The sequence below is a fragment of the Thalassophryne amazonica genome, chromosome 8, assembly GCF_902500255.1.
Source record: "Thalassophryne amazonica chromosome 8, fThaAma1.1, whole genome shotgun sequence".
In the NCBI taxonomy this organism is placed as follows: domain Eukaryota; kingdom Metazoa; phylum Chordata; class Actinopteri; order Batrachoidiformes; family Batrachoididae; genus Thalassophryne; species Thalassophryne amazonica.
In genome coordinates this window covers 31,222,283-31,242,940 of record NC_047110.1, presented here as the reverse complement: position 1 = coordinate 31,242,940, position 20,658 = coordinate 31,222,283, and the positions used below count along the sequence as shown (strand labels likewise).

At 43.1% G+C, this 20,658-nt stretch overlaps 1 protein-coding gene across 4 annotated transcripts in view; it reads right to left on the bottom strand.

Annotated features, from left to right (window-relative positions):
* Positions 1-20,658, bottom strand: part of LOC117515396 (unconventional myosin-IXa-like) — a 261,979-nt gene that overhangs the window by 119,374 nt on the left and 121,947 nt on the right. For all 4 annotated transcript variants that reach the window (XM_034175936.1, XM_034175938.1, XM_034175939.1 and 1 more), the window contains one exon: positions 3,644-3,765. In XM_034175936.1, coding sequence (XP_034031827.1) covers positions 3,644-3,765 — 122 coding nt within the window. The remainder of the gene's footprint in view (positions 1-3,643; positions 3,766-20,658) is intronic.

Genomic DNA, 20,658 nt, shown 5'->3' with positions numbered 1-20,658 from the left:
TTTGTTCACTTACCAGTTCTTCGCCTCAGTTCTGTTTTGTGCCTAACCCTGTTTTGACCCTGCTCTGCCTTCCGGATCCCATCTTTTGCCTCAGGCCTGATAACCCTGTTTGCTCGTATTCTGAACGCTGCTTGTTTTTGACCACATCTTTTTCCTTTCCCCTGCCTGTTACCTTTGCTCTGTGGACTGCTTACCTGTGTACCGTACCCTTGCCTGCATTAAAGATCCAGCCTTTGTCCTCATATGCCTGGCCTGAGAGTCTGCATTTTGTGTCCAGACTCTGTCTGTGCCTTGCTTCCACTCAGCCTGACAAAAACAGGAATGCACACTCGAGCAATGAGCATCCCTGCCTATAATTTGGACCATGGCAATCAATGGGCTTGTTGTTGGCTTGATCACTTTGATAGATAAAATAGGACATATTTACTGAATCAGATATGTCAACCTAAAAACACTACAAAATTGGGATTTGTTTGAAAGCTCAGTTGTCAAAACTTTAAGCTGGAAACTTTAAGATTTATGTACCGTAGATCAAATATAGATCTTTTTTTGTGACTGATTGTTAGAGTAGAGATATGAAAAAAAAAGCCAGCTGATAATGAGAAACTACAGTTGCTGTTAATGATAATGAATCACAACAATCACTACTCTGTTCAGTAAACTGGGCCCCCTTCAAAGGGTCTTGATCTTATGAAACCTGATCAAGCTCAAATTCAAACCCATTTCAGATACACTCATTTAGAATGTCCATTTCAAATGTGGAGAAGATCAGAGAAATTGTGTTTAAGTTATTGGAGGCACAACAAAGTATGACTGAAATAGACCTCATTATCTGGGTTGGTGTATTTGTTTTGCTAAAACCGCACTGTTGATTTTTGAGACCCTTGATGACTTACATTTGTTTCCTAAAAAGTAGTAGAATATTTTATTTATTTATTTGAGCCTGCTGGCACAATGTGTATCACTGCAGCCACACAGCAAGAAGGTTCTGGGTTCAAACCCACCAAAGCCCAGTTCCTTTTTGTGTGACGTTCACACGTTTTCTGCTTGTCTGCATGGGTCTCCTCTCAGGATACAAACAAAACCCATGCACCTTAGATTTTGTCTTTTTGAAGTTGCAGACTGTGTACAACCTTAAAGCTGCTTGGGACTCCGGCGAGGGCTGTTGCATTTCCTCCTCTCTCCTTTATCTCTGCTCCAACCTTCAAAGTCCCTACTTCACTGGACTGTGAATTCTTCACACTATATTGGATTAACCATGGAATTGATCAGCTGGTCTCTGAACACTACTGACACCATTTTCTGACAAAAAGGAAATCAGGGCTGGGGGACCCTGTGGGCTATTTTCTCGATGCCTGGGAGAAATGGTGTAACATCTCGGAGCAAATGTGCGCCTTGCAAAGGAAAATGCTGGAGACCAGGGAATACTCATGAATTGGATTTGGTTGTTCAGGAAAACTGCAAGTGTGTTTTCTCTGCTAAGCCCTAAACATGGCAGGCTTATAAGCCTCTGAAGGTCAAAATGCCCCGTAGTTTTCCTCCAGAAGAATGTCTACGGCTTTGGTCAACCATTTTGGTGCCTTCTTATCTTTTGCCCTCCCCGAAAGTCTGCAACTCCAGACATTGACAGTAACTGCCACTCACAATGTGGATTAATTGCTGTAATTTGTAACTGGTAACTGGGTGTGAAAGGAATTGCCCTTTTAGAGATCAATAAAGTTGTCTGAATCTAAATCAGAAAAAGTGAGGGATGGTATGGAAAAGAAAGAAGAAAGAAAATTCTGATTCTGACATTTACTTTGATTTTTACTTCATTGGAGAAGCATTTAATTTGTTAATATCCATCCAATTCTCCATTTAAGGCCTGTAGCACATTCAAAGAAAACTTGTGATGTTAAACCATTTCCCACTTCGTAACATTGCCATTCATTCTCACAACAATCTTCAGGTGTGCAACAGTACAGAGCTGCTGTTTTTGAATTTTTCATTTCAAATTTCTCCACACATGCTTTATTGGGGACAGGTCAGGACTGCAGGCAAGTCAATCCAGTATTCGTACCCTCTCCTCCTGCAGCCATGCCTTTGTTATGTGTGCAGAATGTTTTGCATTGTCTTGTCGAAAAATGCACAGATGTCCTTGGAAAAGTTGTCGTTGCTACGTCATCAGCATACGTTGCTCTAAGATTTCAACGTACTTTTCTGCATCAGTGCCAGAATCACATAAGTGTAAATTTTCTTAGCCAAGCACACTGATACAACCCCGTAGCACTACAAACCCTGGCTTTTGGACTTGTTGCGGATGAGTCTGCATGATCCTCGACCTCGTCGTCTTTGTCCACAGGACACGGTGTCCGTGTATTCCAAAAAAAAAAAAAAAGTTGTGAAATGCTGATTCTTCTGACCACAGTGCACGTTTCCACTGTGCGACAGTCCAACCCTGATGCCTCAGAGCCCAGAGAAGTTAACACTGTTTCTGGACAAGGTTAACAAAACGCTTTTTTTGCAGAGTAAAGTTTTAATGGCATTGTGGATATAACTTTGTATTGTAGTACTTAACATAGGGTGGTTCCCAACAGTAATCCCTTGCCCATGTGGTTATACCAGCTATTGCCGAATGACTGTTCCTGATGTAGTGCCGTCTGAGGGATCCGCGATCACGGGTGTTCTGTGCCCTTCAAGTACAGAAATTCCTCCACTTTCTTTGAATCATTTAACAATATTATGCACTTTAGAGGGAGGAATATGCAAATACCTTCCCATCTTTTTTTTATTTTAAACCTTTCAATAATTTTCTCATGACAAACAGGAGAATTTCTGTCCATCTCTGTTTGTCAAAGACTCACATGGATACAGCTTTTGTAACACATCGTTATTACCATCACCTGTTAATGTCACCTGTTTAAAATGATATTATTTCATTTTATTAACTTAATTACTAACCCTAAATTACCCACATCCCAACTTTATTTTTTTTTTTGTCACGTGCAGCAGGCGTGAAATGCAGGAATGAATGTACATTAACAAATGAAATGAAGCTGACCAGACAAAACATGAAATATTTTGGGTTCATACTGTTTACAAATCACAGTTTTTTTTTTAATTAATATTTTATATACCATCGCAACTTTTTCTGACTTGAGGTTGTAAAACATCCCAAATCAAAATATAGATGCATATCAGATTTGTTTTGACAACTTAAGCAGACAAAAGAAGAATTTGAGGAGAATACTGTAATTACAAACTGCCACGTCCCTGTAGGAACGACGCCTTAGAACCCATCAGTCTACAACCTCATGTAGTATCAAGCTGGGGTTTGTCTGTTTTTTTTTTTAATTGCAGCTGAAGTACTTTTCCACTAACCCAGTGGGAAGCAGTGTAGTATGACCCCGTTAAAAATGTTGGTCTCGTCTCCCTGAATTTCTTTGTCCTACATGCTGACATGTGGTGCAAAAATCACAACAAACTGCACAAGATGGATCACTGTTTAAAAGTGTTTTTTGTGGAAAAAAGCATCTGTTTTCTGGTCTGGCTCCAACATACCACAAACTCCCAAATTGATTAATTTTGTTCATTTCAAACCCAGTCCTATCTTGTAACTGGTCTCTTCCTGCTTGTTCTTAAACTACGTCAGCAGGGGGCGTACTTGCACTCCTCATCCAGCAGGTGGAAGAGCGCGGTGGGCTTCTTGCTGATGAGGTTGATGCAGCCGCTGTTGTCGATGTAGTCGATGTTGTGCCACGTGATGCCCTCGGCCCGGTACTCCTCCTGCAGGGGGGACACACAGAAAGCTCAGTGAACACTACAAGCAAGAAAAGGAGAAAAGGACGGCGTGTTTTATCACGTCCACATCAGTAGGCCATGTCGTCCTGTACTTTCAAACCAAACAGATCCTAAAACTTGAACTGGATTGTTTGTGTAAGTGAAACCATCTGCCACACCAAGACATGTTTTCATGTATTTATAGTAGAAGCACTGCAGAGGAACTTTTATGATGTTGGTGTTGTTCCCATTACAGTGTGGATTTATTTTTAGTTCAAATGCAGAGAACAACTTCTGATTAGGTTTATGACCCAGAATGGAGCCACTTCCATATTATAGGAAATGTCCCATCAGAGTCCGTCCAAAGAACAGAGTCAAACTACACATCTGATGTGGTTTTGTTGTGTTGAATAACTGTCATTTCTTAGAACCTGCTCAGAAATTCTCACGTGTCCTTCGTATCAAAGCTGACTGCAGAGGTATAAAACTCTGGCTTCAGAACGTAAAAGTCCAGCCATATATTTGTTCCATCTGCCTAAAAGACCAGCTGATTGATTAGTTCAGGTCTTCAAGCAGGTGGATGAGACAGAGGAGATAATAACCATTCTAATCCAATTACATTTTTCCATAAATCTGATTGGTTAATCATGTGAGATTTTAGACTGTATAATATTAACGGTAACAAAATAGTCGACTGTTTCACATTTGGATGGATCTGTGCCCTGACTAACTGCGCACTGCTACGCAGATGTCAATAATGGCGGCGTCAGCTGAGAGCGAGAGAAAGTCGCGTACCGACGATGATGCTGAAATGGGTGAATTTAAGCTACCACACAAAAGTACTGATGTAGATTCTGATACTGAATTACTGTTTCACATTTGATGGATTTGATGGATTACTCCGCGCCCTGACCGCTGTCGGCTCAAAGGTAAGCCTCGCGGACCGAATCACCTACAGAAAAATAAACCGTACTGTAAAGCCCTATAATCAGCATGAACGTCTGCAAATCATCAGACACAACAGGGTTATTCCCTAATTTTAGGACCAACACATAAAATGTGTGGATGCAATCTGAATTTCGGTGCATGTTTACTGGTGTTTCTATATTATAATAACAAAAAGCAATGATCTCACACCCAGCTAATGTCCTAACACCTCCACCGGCCTCCGTCTGTCTGACTGTGGATGGGAAAACTCCCAAACTGGTTTTTGGATTATGATGAAGCTTTGCGGCGAGACGGTTCTTTAGTAAAAAAAAAAAAAAAAAAGTTCAACACATTTTGCTTGTAATCAGCATCTGACTCAGTGACCCCCCTCCACCCCCACAATCCATTTCCTCTTGTGCAACCCTGCAAAATAGGATTTCCTTTAATCTCCAACACTGTCTCCTTATGACAACATTAAGAATTTAATGGATATAAACGTCTTTACTTTTATATCCATTGGCTGCCTCTGAAGGTAGGTGGTGTTAATGATGCTAGCAGAGGTGTAGGTGCGCCGAGGTAACCTTGTAGTTCATTTTAGCTGAAAAGATTAGTTGATTTACTGATCACTAACACCTTTGGCAAACACTTTCATCTAGTCAGACTCTCACACCCGCGCCAGCAGCTCCGTGCAAGGTGCTGATCTCAACACTGGGAGCAATTTGGTTCCAGCATCCTTCTCAAGGACACTTCAGACACACAAACAGGAACTGAAGGAGATCGGTGTCAAATCCTTCAGTTAACAAACAGCTGCCTCTATCAACCGAATTACCACCGATTCAACAGAAGAGAATCATCAGCTGCAATGATAATCAATTAAATGTCACTGATCATGGCAACGCTGGGTTCGAATCCAGCTCACAGCATGAACAATATAAAAAACTGAACAGTTGTTTAAAAAAAATGTCACTGATCAAACACAAATGACAAATTTCAAACTCTTACTATCGGTTAAGCTTTGGCTCAGCGCTCTGGCCCCACTGGTTACACAGATATACTGGAGATGTGCTGTTTGAACAATTATGATGTCATTTCATGATGTCACTCACACCATTTGATCACAAGTGGAAAACTGTGGGGTCAGAAGGTAAAAGTCCTACCATGCATTGTTTTTACTTGTGCCCCCAAAACAGGCGATTTCACTCATTCGCTCATCTACCTGCCTGAGGGGTTGAATCTGAATTAATCAGAATCAGCTGGCTTCGTGGGTAGATGGAACAAATATGTGGTTTAAGCTGTACATCGTGTCTCCAGCCCTATTAGCTGTGGATATATCCTGGAAAATGTGTTTTTTGGACTACATTTTTGACTTTGAGAGATTTTATCTGCCACCATAGTTAGTCATTTTAAGACATTGACCCAAGGAATATTCCTATGGAGTTTGGTGAAAATGTGCTTGGACATTTCTGACACACAAACTTGCAGAGTACAGCAATCCTTTGTTGAAGACCTCACGTGCACACACTTACTGCAAATTAACAATGCTGTCTGTAAAATATCTCTAAGATGTTACGTACTATAATGTTCTATAATGTTGTTCAAGGGTAAAACGTACTACAAGGATTACTGACTATCACACGACAAACAAGTGGCACCGTATAATAAAATATAGCTGATATTGGACAGATTTTGTCATATTTGTACACACTGTAAGAAGTACCCTCAGAAAAATTTAAATTACTATACAAACACCTGGTTACTTTGTGGTTAGTTGGTAAAAACAGTTTGTAAAATGTGTTGTATCCGTCCCTAGGAGATAATAGTGGCTGAAGTAAAGGAGAGACCAGTGAGTTTGAATCCCAACGAGCTGAGAGTAAAAATAAAAAAAACCAGGAGGGGAGGCAGAAGTTCTTCTTTTCACCATCACTGTTGAGGAACACGTTTCCACAGCATGTAAACAGTTCCAGCTCCACCAGCTCATTGCTTATACAGCGTGTCATACTTACTGTCACAGCAGATAAAACAAGGCCATACTGGAAAGTACTGTGCATTATGTAGAACCTCTCTTAAAGAAGCAGGAAATCACTGCAAATAAATGTGCTGTCAGAATCTGTAGATCCTCACAGTTTCAGCTCATCACCAGCAAAGCACAGGCTGAAAAATAATCTGACAAATAGTCAAAACAGAGGTCAATTTGTGTGTTTTTCCCATTTTCTTTTTTGCTATATTTTAAATGATGTAAATACTTTGTAAGTTGTATTATGTACTATAATGGATTTTATATTTTATATACTGTGTTCAGGATAGTTTAATTTGTAGTGCTTTGAATTATGGTCATTTTGATGCTAACCCTCACCCATTGTTGATGTTCAAGCCCTTTGAATTGTATCACACTGTACTAGAAATCAGGTTCACATTCGACGTGGTCCTTTCTGTGTGGAGTGTGCATGTTCTTCACTGTGATTTGGTGGGGTCCCTCTGGGCGCTCTGGCTTCCTCCCACTGCTAAACACATGCAGGTGAAATGATGACTTTAACCTGACCGCAGGTGTGAGTGAGAATGTGGTTGTGTTAGTTAGCAGGGTTCTCACCAGGATTTTTTTCACAGCATAGGGGCATTGCCACGTAATGATCGTTGCAGGCACGAGTATTGTAGGGGGCATTCCCCCCGCCAGAAATTAATTTTTTTTTTTTTTTAACCATTTTAAACACTATTTCCTGCAATTTGAGGGCCACTTTGTGTTGTTAACCGGGACGTTAACTAATGTGCAACATGTCCTTTAAGAAAGGCGAAAAAGCAACATGGAGATCAAATCACAGCACGGGATCCAAATCACAGCACAGGGGATCCAAATCACAGCACAGGGGATCCAAATCACAGCACAGGGGGTCCAAATCACAGCACAGGGGATCCAAATAACAGCATAGGGGATCCAAATCACAGCATAGGGGATCCAAATCACAACATAGGGGGTCCAAATCACAGCATAGGGGGTCCAAATCACAGCATAGGGGATCCAAATCACAACGTAGGGGATCCAAATCACAACATAGGGGATCCAAATCACAGCATAGGGGTTCCAAATCACAGCATAGGGGATCCAAATCACAGCATAGGGGTCAAATCACAACACAGGGGATCCAAATCACAGCATAGGGTGTCAAATAACAGCATAGAGGATCCAAATCACAGCATGGGGGTCAAATCACAGCATATGGGATCCAAATCACAGCATAGGGGATCCAAATCACAGCACAGGGGATCCAAATCACAGCACAGGGGATCCAAATCACAGCACAGGGGATCCAAATCACCGCACAGGGGATCCAAATCACAGCACAGGGGATCCAAATCACCGCACAGGGGATCCAAATCACAAGATAGGGGATCCAAATCACAGCATAGGGGATCCAAATCACAGCACAGGGGATCCAAATCACAGCACAGGGGATCCAAATCACAGCACAGGGGATCCAAATAACAGCATAGGGGAGTGTACCCCGCCTCTCGCCCAATGACCGCTGAGATATGCTCCAACCCCCACAATGACCCTTAAATAGAATAAGTGGATTCAGAAAACGAACAACTGAATGTACTAGAAATTGCTCTATAAACAAAGTTATTATGAAATAAAGTCATTGTTTCTTATTTCCCTTTACTACTGACAGGTGCCGACAACGTGCCTGTATTGGCGTGGTTAATGTGCAAAACGTTTGTGCTTTATCAACATTTCATTTTGAACATTTCCCAAACTTGAGGCCCCTGATCACACTGCTGTTAACTAACATCACACAGGGTTTTAGCCTATGAATCACAGTACACAAAAGTCGTTTAATCTGGAAAGTAAAGACGACATTACATCACAAAACCTGTAACTGGGTGAACTGGCCTGCATTTATATTTGCGCATTTCCATCTGAATCAGAAGCTCAAAGCGCTTTACAATGATGCCTCACATTCACCCATTCACACCGATGTCAGGGTGCTGTCATGCAAGGCGCTCACTACACACTGGGAGGAACTGGGAGATTAACGATATTGCCCAAGGGCCCTTAGTGATTGACTGGTCTTCTGGTCTCAAGCCCAACCCTTAACCACTAGACCATCACCTCCAAACAGCCACTAATGACTTTTTTCCAATATCGATTTTGCTACAGCTCCCAGACTCCTTCAGCTGACAGTGAGGTGCATTCTGCTTCAGCTGTATACTCTGTGTTTTTGCTTTACGTGCACACAAACTCATGTGTCACCTTCCATGCATGGCAGCGGATTTCTGTCCTTCCATTTCTTTGCTGGCATCATTTTGAGAGTTTATGCACACGCACACACGCACGCACGCACGTGCACACACGCACGCACGCGCACACACACACACACACACGCGCACACACACACACACACACACACACACACACACACACACACACACACACACACACACACACACACACACCACACACACACACACACACACCACTAAGAGAGTGAAAGAAAACATGCAGAATGAGGTACGTGACAGACCATTTAACAGCAACGCAACACACTTTCTCCCGTTTAAACAACGAAAAAGCAGTGAAGCATCCGAAGCAGCGCTGGAACACATTTTCACATATTCAACACGCCTGCTTATTTCCTTTTTTAGGCCACTGATTCATTGCAGAGGCACTCACAACATGTGGAACATTTTGGTTTTATCCAGAGTTGTACTGGATCAAGCAGAAGTAAGTCAGTGATGTAAAAATGTTGCATATGTGTGCGTTCCGTTTAATCTCATTATATAAGTCAATGACCAATGGCTGACTCAGTCCACAGACCCCCCCAACTTTGTGAGGAACCACGTGTGACTCAGAGAGTTAGACGAGGAAAAACGGAGGAAATCAGATGCAGAGTTACAAGAATGCACACACTCATCTGCCAGATTATTAGAGACCTCTTTAACAATGGTTACAGTACAACAGACAAACCAATCCAAAGTTAAGACACTACACGAAAAACACAAAGAGGCTTTAAAATGTTTAGTTAAAAAATATTGGAATGATTTCCAATGTGGTCTAACTGCACAACATGACTTGCAGGATCTGAACTCTCTTACCACATATTACTGGCTTGATATGGAGGCAGGTGCATAAATATTTGGACAGTGAGCCAACTTTTTTCTCCATAGGCCATAAGAAATTAGCAAGTAGTAACCTTCGATGGTCTCAAATGAAGCCCTACCAGAAGAAATATAGTGAAGATTCGTCCCATCCTGTCTATGGCTGATGCTGAGACCCTGATTTATGCGTATGTCTCTTCTAGAATGGACTACTGCAATGTTCTATTTTCTGGTTTACCGCAGCATTAGGGGTCTCCAACTGGTTCAAAATGATGCTGCCAGAGTTTTGACACAAAGTAGAAAGTTTGACCACATTACACCCATTTTGGCATCTCTTCACTGGCTTCATGTCCCTGTGAGATCAGATTTTAAGGTTCTGCTACTAGCCTATAAAATTGTTCATGGACTGGCACCTCCCTACCTAGCTGACCTAATTAAACCTTACGTACCGGCCCGGGCTTTGTGTTCACAGGGTGCAGGACAACTTTGTGTCCCTAGGGTGAATAAGAAGTCTGTGGGTCATACAGCTTTCTCTTTTCGTGCCCCTGTTCTGTGGAATGATCTCCCTGCATCAATAAAAAAGTCAGATTCTGTGGAGACTTTCAAGTCCAGACTTAAGACGCACTTATTTTCCCTTTCATATGGCTAGCATACTGGTATAGTTTTGTTTTATGCTTTTTACTCTTTTAATTAATTTTATTAGGAAACAGAGCGCCACGGCCTCAAATTTATCTAAATTCTGGGTGTTTTAGTGAAGCTTAGGGCTAGTGGCCGGTGATCACCTTCATATTTCTTTTCTTTTTCTTGTTGCTTAATGCTGACAAATTACACTATATTTTTTGTCTTTCTGATGCCTGATTCTGTTTTTTTCTCTCTGTTTGAGGTGCAGCTCCATCCGGAGATAGGTATAGTGTCTGTTTCTGAAACCCTCCTATGCTGTGCACTGGCAGAATTTCCTGTATATTCATTTTGTGAATTGTTTTGTAATTGGTGTCGGTAGCATGGCCCAAGCAGAGGGTCCCCCCTTTGAGTCTGGTCTGCTTGAGATTTCTTCCTCAGAGGGAGTTTTTCCTTACCACTGTCACCTGTGTGCTTGCTCTGGGGGTTAGAACTTACTTGTGTGAAGCGCCTTGAGGCAACTTTGTTGTGATTTGGCGCTATATAAATGACAATAAATTGAAAAATTGAAAAGAAGAAAAAGTTACAGTTCCTTGACTGGCTGCTTGAGGCTGGCTCCAAAAATGTCCATGTTCCCATTGAAGTTTATGTTAAAATGTCCAACTTTAGAGCAGAAATAAACATGTTCACAGCCTCGTACAAAAAAAAAAAAAAAAAAAAAAAAAAGGTTTTGGTGTCTTTAGTTTTCTCCTCCATGACAACTGTACAGTGGCGGGTCCTAACTTCTTAGTTTAAGACATTTTTAGCCATAAAGTTCTGTATAATGACAGACGGTAACGGTTACTTTTTTAGACCAAGCAGAGGAAAAAAATATGGAATCACTCAATTCTGAGGAAAAAATTATGGAATCACCCTGTAAATTTTCATCCCCAAAACTAACACCTGCATCATATCAGATCTGCTCGTTAGTCTGCATCTAAAAAGGAGTGAACACACCTTGGAGAGCTGTTGCACCAAGTGGACTGACATGAATCATGGCTCCAACACGAGAGATGTCAATTGAAACAAAGGAGAGGATTATCAAACTCTTAAAAGAGAGTAAATCATCACGCAATGTTGCAAAAGATGTTGGTTGTTCACAGTCAGCTGTGTCTAAACTCTGGACCAAATACAAACAACATGGGAAGGTTGTTAAAGGCAAGCATACTGGTAGACCAAGGAAGACATCAAAGCGTCAAGACAGAAAACTTAAAGCAATATGTCTCAAAAATCGAAAAATGTACAACAAAACAAATGGGGAACGAATGGGAGGAAACTGGAGTCAACGTCTGTGACTGAACTGTAAGAAACCGCCTAAAGGAAATGGGATTTACATACAGAAAAGCTAAACGAAAGGCATCATTAACACCTAAACAGAAAAAAACAAGGTTACAATGGGCTAAGGAAAAGCAATTGTGGACTGTGGATGACTGGATGAAAGTCATATTCAGTGATGAATCTCGAATCTGCATTGGGCAAGGTGATGATGCTGGAACTTTTGTTTGGTGCCGTTCCAATGAGATGTATAAAGATGACTGCCTGAAGAGAACATGTAAATTTCCACAGTCATTGATGATATGGGGCTGCATGTCAGGTAAAGGCACTGGGGAGATGGCTGTCATTACATCATCAATAAATGCACAAGTTTATGTTGATATTTTGGACAATTGAAAGGATGTTTGGGGATGATGAAATCATTTTTCAAGATGATAATGCATCTTGCCATAGAGCAAAACTGCAAAACATTCCGTGCAAAAAGACACAGAGGGTCAATGTCAATGAGCAGATCTGATTTGATGCAGGTGTTAATTTGGGGGATGAAAATTTACAGGGTGATTCCATAATTTTTTCCTCAGAATTGAGTGATTCCATATTTTTTTCCTCTGCTTGGTCTAAAAAAGTAACCGTTACTGACTGCCACAATCTTTTTTTCTTGATTTCTTATAGTGTTTCTTAAAGCCAGAAAGTTGCCATTTGAAATGACTGTAGTTTTGTGTCATGTCTGTGATCTGCTTTTTATCTACAAAATTAAACAACTGAATGAACATCCTCTGAGGCCGGTGATTCCATAATTTTTGCCAGGGGTTGTAGTTTGGTGAAGTGTCTTAACAGATCATCTCTCTCCCTGCTTTAATATTTGCGCTGAGTAAAATTCTCGCCATATTTAATATTGTAACCTAAAGTTAGCCCTTTTCACAGCTAGAAGAAGAAAGATAGAAGAACATCCAGACATCACCTTAGATCACTGCATCCGAGTCTCACAACTGTACAGTAAGACAGGAAGCTCCAGAACCCTAAGGCTTTGGACCTTCAACCTCCAACAAAGGTATCAGCACTGCCAAACACCTCACGACCCTATAAGCCCGTCCCAGACCTCTCTCAACCTTATAGAACTCATAACTGCTAAGACAAGTGAATCTCACAAGTTCAACACTTCCACTACATACAGACACACTTCTGATGGCATCCAGGAAGTCAATGAAAGCCTTGAAGCACAATAAAGGACTCCAACTCCTCTCTGATTTTCCAAAACAATGTGTAGCCATATAGCCCCTTTAAAATGAGAGCAGAAAGAAGCATAACAAAGTGAGTGTGTGTAGATAAAGAGGTAAAAATCTCATATGATACTGAAAGCAATAAAAAAGGACCTAATAATTCCTGCCGTGCTCCCAAAACCAGATTTTGTTGTGGTCGATGAGGTCGGTGAAATTTTCTGGCCACTTCTCAACGACTCTACATCTGTTCTCTGCCGCTCGGCATTCAGCCGGCCTGAACCGGGCTTGGCCCACTGCTCTGGTTGGAGGTGAGAGTGGCCATATGTGCGCCTGTGGAATTCTCCGTGTCTCTATTGGTTCTGTTTCTGTATTTCTCTGTCTCCCTCTGTGCTCGTCTGTCCTGTTATGACAGAAGAATATTTTTCTTGGAGAAGACAGCAGAACAGTGGTGTGATCACAGGAGGCTGAACAGGTTCTGGTGGATTTAGAAGTGCAGAGATACGGAGATGTAGGCTCAGATGAAGAGAGAGAGAGATGTCAAAACAGAAGAGATGCTCGCTGTGTTGTCTGTCATGCTCCATGAGTGGATGCTGTGGTCCAGCTAGAAAAGAGTGAAACAGCACCCAGACTGACTCATAGCACAGACACGAGGGAGTGAGCCGGGCTGTGTGATCAGAACAAGGGTGGAGAGGATGGAAAGTCTGCGTCCTAATGAGAGTTTTATTTGACCAAATTATGAATAACTAGAAAGGCACTCATGGTGGGTAACTGGGCTAAAACCCAGTCTGTGGTGGAACAGTATCTATTCCAGACGCAACCTTTCAGTCAAGCTTTGTGAAAATTATTTTTGTTTGTTTTTGAGTTATCATGCTAACAATCTGAAATATGAGGGATGAAAGTGATAACATCCTGACTCTCAGTTGTTTCATCCACCAGCCAGAGTTTAACTAACAGACGGAGTTACTAAACTACGAGGTCTGTTAGAAAAGTATCTGACCTTTTTATTTTTTGCAAAACCCTGATGGATTTGAATTACGTGTGCTTGCATGAGCCAACCTTGAACCTTCGTGCGCATGCGTGAACTTTTTCACGCCTGTCGACTGCATCATTTTCTGGTAAGCAGCCTTTGTGTGGGACATGTGCAGTGCGCTCGGCGGATTTTCATTTCAAGGAAAAAGATGGAACGACTGGAGCAGCGCCGCATCAAATTTTGCCAGAAACTGGGCGACAGCCAGGTGGAAACCATTCGGAAGATTCAGACGGCTTCCAGCCACTTTTGTTGTTGGTCACTTTTGTTCATGATATGGTACCTATATATATATATATATATATATATATATATATATATATATATATATATATATATATATATCTCCAATATAACTTTTCTTCAGCCAATATTTCTCTATGTTGGACGACTTGCCATCCATCAATTGTTATGTTCTCCACCCCCCTCCCAAATTAAGCAAACAACAAAGAGTTAAGTAAATTAGATCAATTTATTTTGTTGTGAACATCATTTGATTGATTCTGTTGCGATGAATGCTTCTAAAACGTCACTAGCGTGCTTGTCTACCTCCTTAGTGTTTTTGGCATCCTTGGAGTTCAATATTTCCACCTGTGAACTCAGCAAACCTCGCTGGCAGACGATTTTCTGCTGTTGTTGACATGTTTGTTGCCATTTATTCAACCAGCGTCTGTCAGCATGTTCCTGACCTCCGCTACGTCATTAGTGATGTCATCTCATGAATAATTGTATGCCGCGCTCTGATTGGCTAGCTGTTGGCAGTAAGCTCTAACGCTACTGGTCAGTGGGAACCGATCCAATATAACTTTTGGTCCTAGCCTTTTTGGATCCCTTTGGATCCAACATAACTTTCTGGCACCAAGCATGCCAAAATACAGGTAAATGATGGACAGAAAGGCTAATCTGTGATTGGCTATTGCAATCTGAGTGGAGAACACACACACACACACACACACACCACACACCACACACACACACACACACACACACACACACACACACACACACACACACCACACACACACACACACACACACACACACACACCACACACACACACACACACACATATATATATATATCAGAAATCACATTGAACAGATATAAATCCCAGTTTTCACCTGAAATTCTGAAACTGTCAAAACAATAAAAACTGTGAAAATTTAATTAATTAAAAAAAAAGGTTTCTTGTGACATCTTAGAAGCCACGTCATGTAAGATCCACCGGACGGAAAATAAAGTTAATTTCATTTTCTTTTGCCTTGTTCAATATTGTAAAGAGTTACTACAGTGGATTTTTATCTTATTCTTCTTCTCTTCTTGTTTTCCGGTATCTCCAAGCCGAGGGTTCTGCGCCCCACAGGACCAGGGCCTATCTGCCCTACATGACTATGACCATCGTAATCTTGCCTCTCCTCCCTTTGTGCTAATCTCTCCCACTATCACTGTACATGTGCTGATTCTGGCTCTCATCTTCCCCTGTCATACCAGCTGCCCATCTGAAACAGTCTCACATCTGCCATCTGTAAGTGTATTTCCTGTGTTTTTCTCAGATCAGTCTTCAAACCAGTTCATAGCATTGGCCTTGAATTTGTCTCTACTTTTTGTCTCATGCTATTTCTTAGACATTTCATCTGTATTATATCTCAGTCCACAACACTATACTGTATATGGATACCAACCCTTGGCTGATGAAGCAACCTGAGATGAACTGGTGACCTGCGCAGTGGAAATTTCTAGACTCCCATCAGCTTTACACTACAGAATCCAGGAACAAGCCTCAGGACCAACACAGGACGTGCATTTACTACACCTGTCACCTCGTGAACTTTTTAAAATTAAACTAAAGCTTTTCTGTCACAATGAATTCTCTGGAGTGATATATAATGCCATGTTTGCTTAAGTTGGTTGTTGTTGTCTCGTTTTTATTTTGACAAACCAATGAGAAGTCAAGCAGCCCTTGAATTGACATGTTGAGTGTAAAGCATGGTTTACACATAGATGGTTTTGTCGGTGGGTAGTACGTAGACTGAAGTTCACGGTAGTTCCGGCTGTTTTCGCGGTGGAAAGGGGTGGAGCATTTCGCCGGCGTTTTGACCACCGTACTAGCCGCAAATACGCGGATAAAACGCCACTAAATCCTCCGAATAAAGCAGCGTTTTGATGCCGTAGCATCCAGCACACGTCAGGCAACGGGACTTAATACCCAGTTCAATCCTTCACAACCGCAGGTTAAGACGCGCGTGAGAACGGGGATGTTCTGCTGCCGCCGATAATGCCCTGTGTACCGCTGGATTTATCCAGGCAAATCCTGCGTTACTCCAGGAACTTTTGCATATAGGCACCGCCCCCAGAGTATAATAGGCTGAAGCAGCAGGAATACATGCCTGTCACTACAGAGAGAGGGAGATCATCCTCAGCCTTTTCTTCTCTTTCCTTTTCCCCTCCTCAACGTGTTGCTCCTCTCCACCACAGGGCTACCCTCTGCTTCTGAACCAGACCTCTTGATAAGTCCTTGCCACTGCCAATTTTCTTTTAAGAGGCATACTGGAGCTTCTCTGCAAAAATATCTGGAGCTGGCCGCGAGTGAGAGGCCTGCATGCAGCGCGCTAGCGTTTTTATACCTCCGTTACCGGGAGGTGGCGTTTAGAACGGCGTACTGTCCGCTAGCGCTGCCTTTTTTTTGCCTCTGTCGCCAGTTAAAACGCCGTTGGTTAGGGATACAACGCCGGCCGCCAATTACTGCGGCACTACAGGAAGGGGCAGGATGAAACAGCGATTGAAAAGTATCAAACGCCGTTGTTCGCGTTGTCTCCGTCGTCACGCAAATTCTCCGGGAGCACTCCCGGAATTATTCGACATGTTGATTTTTTCGACGAATCCCAGTAAAGCCGGAACTAAGCCACGCCCCCCTAGTGCCGGCATTAACAACGACGTGTGATCCTTAAGACTGCCAAAAACTCTTCCGGGACGCTTCCGGGAGCTCTTACCATCTATGTGTAAATGAGGCTTAAACATTTGGCTCTGGAGTCCTGACACCCCCCCCCCCCCCCCCCAACACACACACACACGCACACACGGCTGTGGTTGGTGAGCATCTTATTAACTTTGGCTGCTCTTCCAAAGACAAACACGCACCACTGATAAGACCAACTGGTTGGCCGGGGTAGGGGAGTGGGGGGGTCAACCCTGTAGGAAGGAGAAGAAGAAAACTCCCCTGCATAGATCAAAAATCACCTTACACAGTTACAAACGGCCCGCTAACAAAAGGAAGAGGTTCCAGCCTTTTCCCACTGCTGGCAAGTTATAACTATTTTGATTTATGTTCAGAGTATCAGATGCTGCATTTGAGAAAAGCAGCGGCTCCTGAGCCCTGACCAACATACCAGCCCCCAGGCTCAATGTCTAGAGCAAAACATACCCCCCCATCCCCAAACACACAATGAGGAATATGAGAGTCACACAGCCACCAACATCAACTCTAAAACATAACCCCACCCTGAACCTAACACTGTGTCTGACGCCCAGTTTTGACAATGTGCACAGACAGTCTGCTTGTCTTTAGGGGTCACCACTTTTGGGGGAGGAAGGGGGAGCAGTGCCAAAGCCCAGAAGACAAAAAACAGCAGTTTTCAGTCTGTTAGTATGATTTGTAATGAATGTGCAAAAAAGGAGATCTGCCTTGGTTTTGTCAGGATACGACTAAACCCAAGTGCAGCATTGGTGAAGTACTTGCATTACAAAAGGCATTATGGGAAATTGAGCTTCCTGTCACCAGTGGTTGGTCAGTTTATTTAAATGTACAAAACCAACACACAAGTTACTGTGACGTGTGTGTTGGTTTTTATAATTAAATCTGTATTTGTAAATATGTCATATTTTTTATTTGTAACAAAAAGGCAATTTGAAAACTGAAAATTCTGTTTAAGTGTGATTCCGCATAGCGAATGTTATGTGTGGCAATTGGTAATCGCACTCCCATGCAGTAGATAGCAGTGTTCTATGCAGTGTAAGTCAAAATATATATTCTTTAACCTCAATTACCCCCCCCCCCCCCCCCACCTTCAAAATGCATAGAACACTGCTATCTACTGGATGGGAGTGTGAACAGTGACCAACATGTGATCATTCCCGCTATTCGTTGCGCTGAATCACACTTCACAAACAGAATTTTCAGTTTTACAAATGCCTTTTTTTTTTTTACAAATGAAAAAAAATTACATATTTACAAATAGACATTACATTGTAAAAACCAACACACACATTACAGTAACTTGTGTGTTGGTTTTTACAAATAAATAACCTACCAGTTACTGAGATGAGCCTCATTTTCAGAGGAGCAGCAACAGGCAGGGTGCATAGACAGAAGCTCTGGCTCATTGTTCGTTTGGGGCTTGTAATCGCCTTTGATTTTACTCAGAAGCCTTGGCGGTGCTTAAACTCGAACCTGACTTATCAGTAGCTGACAGTACTAAAAAAGTGTTTAGCTGTAACTTCCGCTAAAATTTTATTGCGGTTTACCGGTTTAGCGTTATAAAAGTTAACTTTTCAGTTAGCGGATTAACAATTATCGAAGCTACCTTTTTGGTTGGCTGTGTCTTCCATTGTGTGTGTGTGTGTGTGTGTGTGTGTAGAACCCCAATTCCAATGAAGTTGGGATGTTGTGTAAAATGTAAAAAAAAAAACAAAACAACAGAATAAAATGATTTGCAAATCCTTTAAAACCTATATTCAATTGAATACGCCACAAAGACAAGATATTTAATGTTCAAACTGATAAATCGTATTGGAAAACAGGCATTTTTGATCTTCAAATGGTAAGAAAATGAAAAAACAAAAAAGAGCTATTTTGTGTGAAAACCTCAGGAAGACCAAAAACAAAACTCCAAGGCACTCTGTAAAAATTAAATTAAAAAGCCTTTATTGTGGCATGGCTATATATGCACCAACGCATTTCGGCCCAGCATGGCCTTCTTCAGGATATCAAACAGGTTTTACACAGGTGTCACAGGCCTCCTTTAATAAGGAGGATGTTGTGTGGGCCGCTGAAGAGGAGGTACTGCTGGCCCACCACCACCAGAGGACGCCCTGCTTGGAGTGCGGGCTCCAGACATCGGAGGGCGCTGCCGCCTCACAGGAGTAGCCAGGGTGACAGCTGTCACCCATCACCTGAGACAGCTGATATCAATCACCAGGGAGGTATATCAGCAGGACGGCATCTCCACCTCATTGCCGAGATATCGCTCTACTAAGGAGGTAACGAACTCAGCCAGTTGTGTTATTCAGAGAAGTAATACTTTGTTGCTTGTGCTTAGGTCAGCTGAAGACCGTATTGGACGTGGTTGGATAAGTACTCACATTCCAATCCTACAGTGCTGTTTTTGAGTAGAGGTGGAGGTGGTGTTTCCACCCTGTGTGTTGCTGGGTGCGGCCGCACCCACACCTGACTGTTTCTGTTCCTTGCCAGCAGTACCGGATCCGACGAGCGGAGGCAGTGGCCACCTGGGAGTTCGGGACTTGGCGGCTCCAGTATTCCCGGGGTTCGGTGGCAGAGGAAATCGGATGGTTCCGGTTCGACTCGGACAGACGTCTCCTATCGTCGAGCCTGCCCACACGACACCATTGGAATTCGGCTTACTGCTATAATTGTAATCTGTTGTGTTTGTTGTGCGTGTTCACAACAGTAAAGCTTTGTGATTTGACTTCCTCCATTGTCCGTTCATTTGGGCCCCCTGTTGTGGGTCCGTGTACCTACACTTTCACAACAGGATATCTCGGCCATCGTCATGGATCCCGAGGGGCGTCAACCGGCTGTTGAACGGCCAATGGAAGAACAGGATGCGCAGGCGTCCGCAGGAGGGGTAATCGGTGAGTTGCAGCGGATCCTCACCGCTTTCACGACTCGGTTAGATTTGATGACTGAGCAGAACGTCCTCCTGAACCGCAGGGTGGAGGCTCTCGCCGCGCAGGTGGAAGCGCGCCCTCCGGGCGCCGCTGCGGCTCTCCCTCCAGTAGACCCTGTGCGTAACATTGACGTTCCACTGGTCGTTCAACGACCCCTCCCACCTTCCCCGGAAGCATACATAAGCCCCCCAGAGCCGTACGGAGGCTGTGTGGAGACGTGCGCAGATTTCCTTATGCAGTGTCCGCTCGTCTTCGCACAGCGTCCTGTTATGTACGCGACCGATGCTAGCAAGGTAGCTTATGTAATAAACCTGCTTCGCTTTGAGGCACGCGCTTGGGCTACAGCGCTCTGGGAGCAGAACTCACGGCTCCTTCAGACATATGATGGGTTTGTGAGGGAGTTCAGAACCGTGTTCGATCACCCTAATAGAGGAGAAACCGCTTCAACAGTGCTACTGTCAATGAGACAGGGGCGTCGGAGCGCAGCTGCTTATGCAGTCGACTTCCGCATCGCGGCTGCGAGGTCCGGCTGGAATAGCACTGCCCTCCGCGCCGCCTTTGTAAACGGACTGTCATTGGTTCTTAAGGAGCACCTGGTGGCTAAGGACGAACCGCGGGATTTAGATGGGCTTATCGATCTTGTCATACGATTAGACAATCGGTTAGAGGAACGTCGTCGGGAACGAGACGAAGGGCGTGGCCGGGCACGCGCCGTCCCTCTCCCTTCCGGTTCCGACCGCGCCCCGCCTTCCCCACGCTCCACGGCTCCGGCGCTCCGTGTGGCTACAGCTCCCCCTG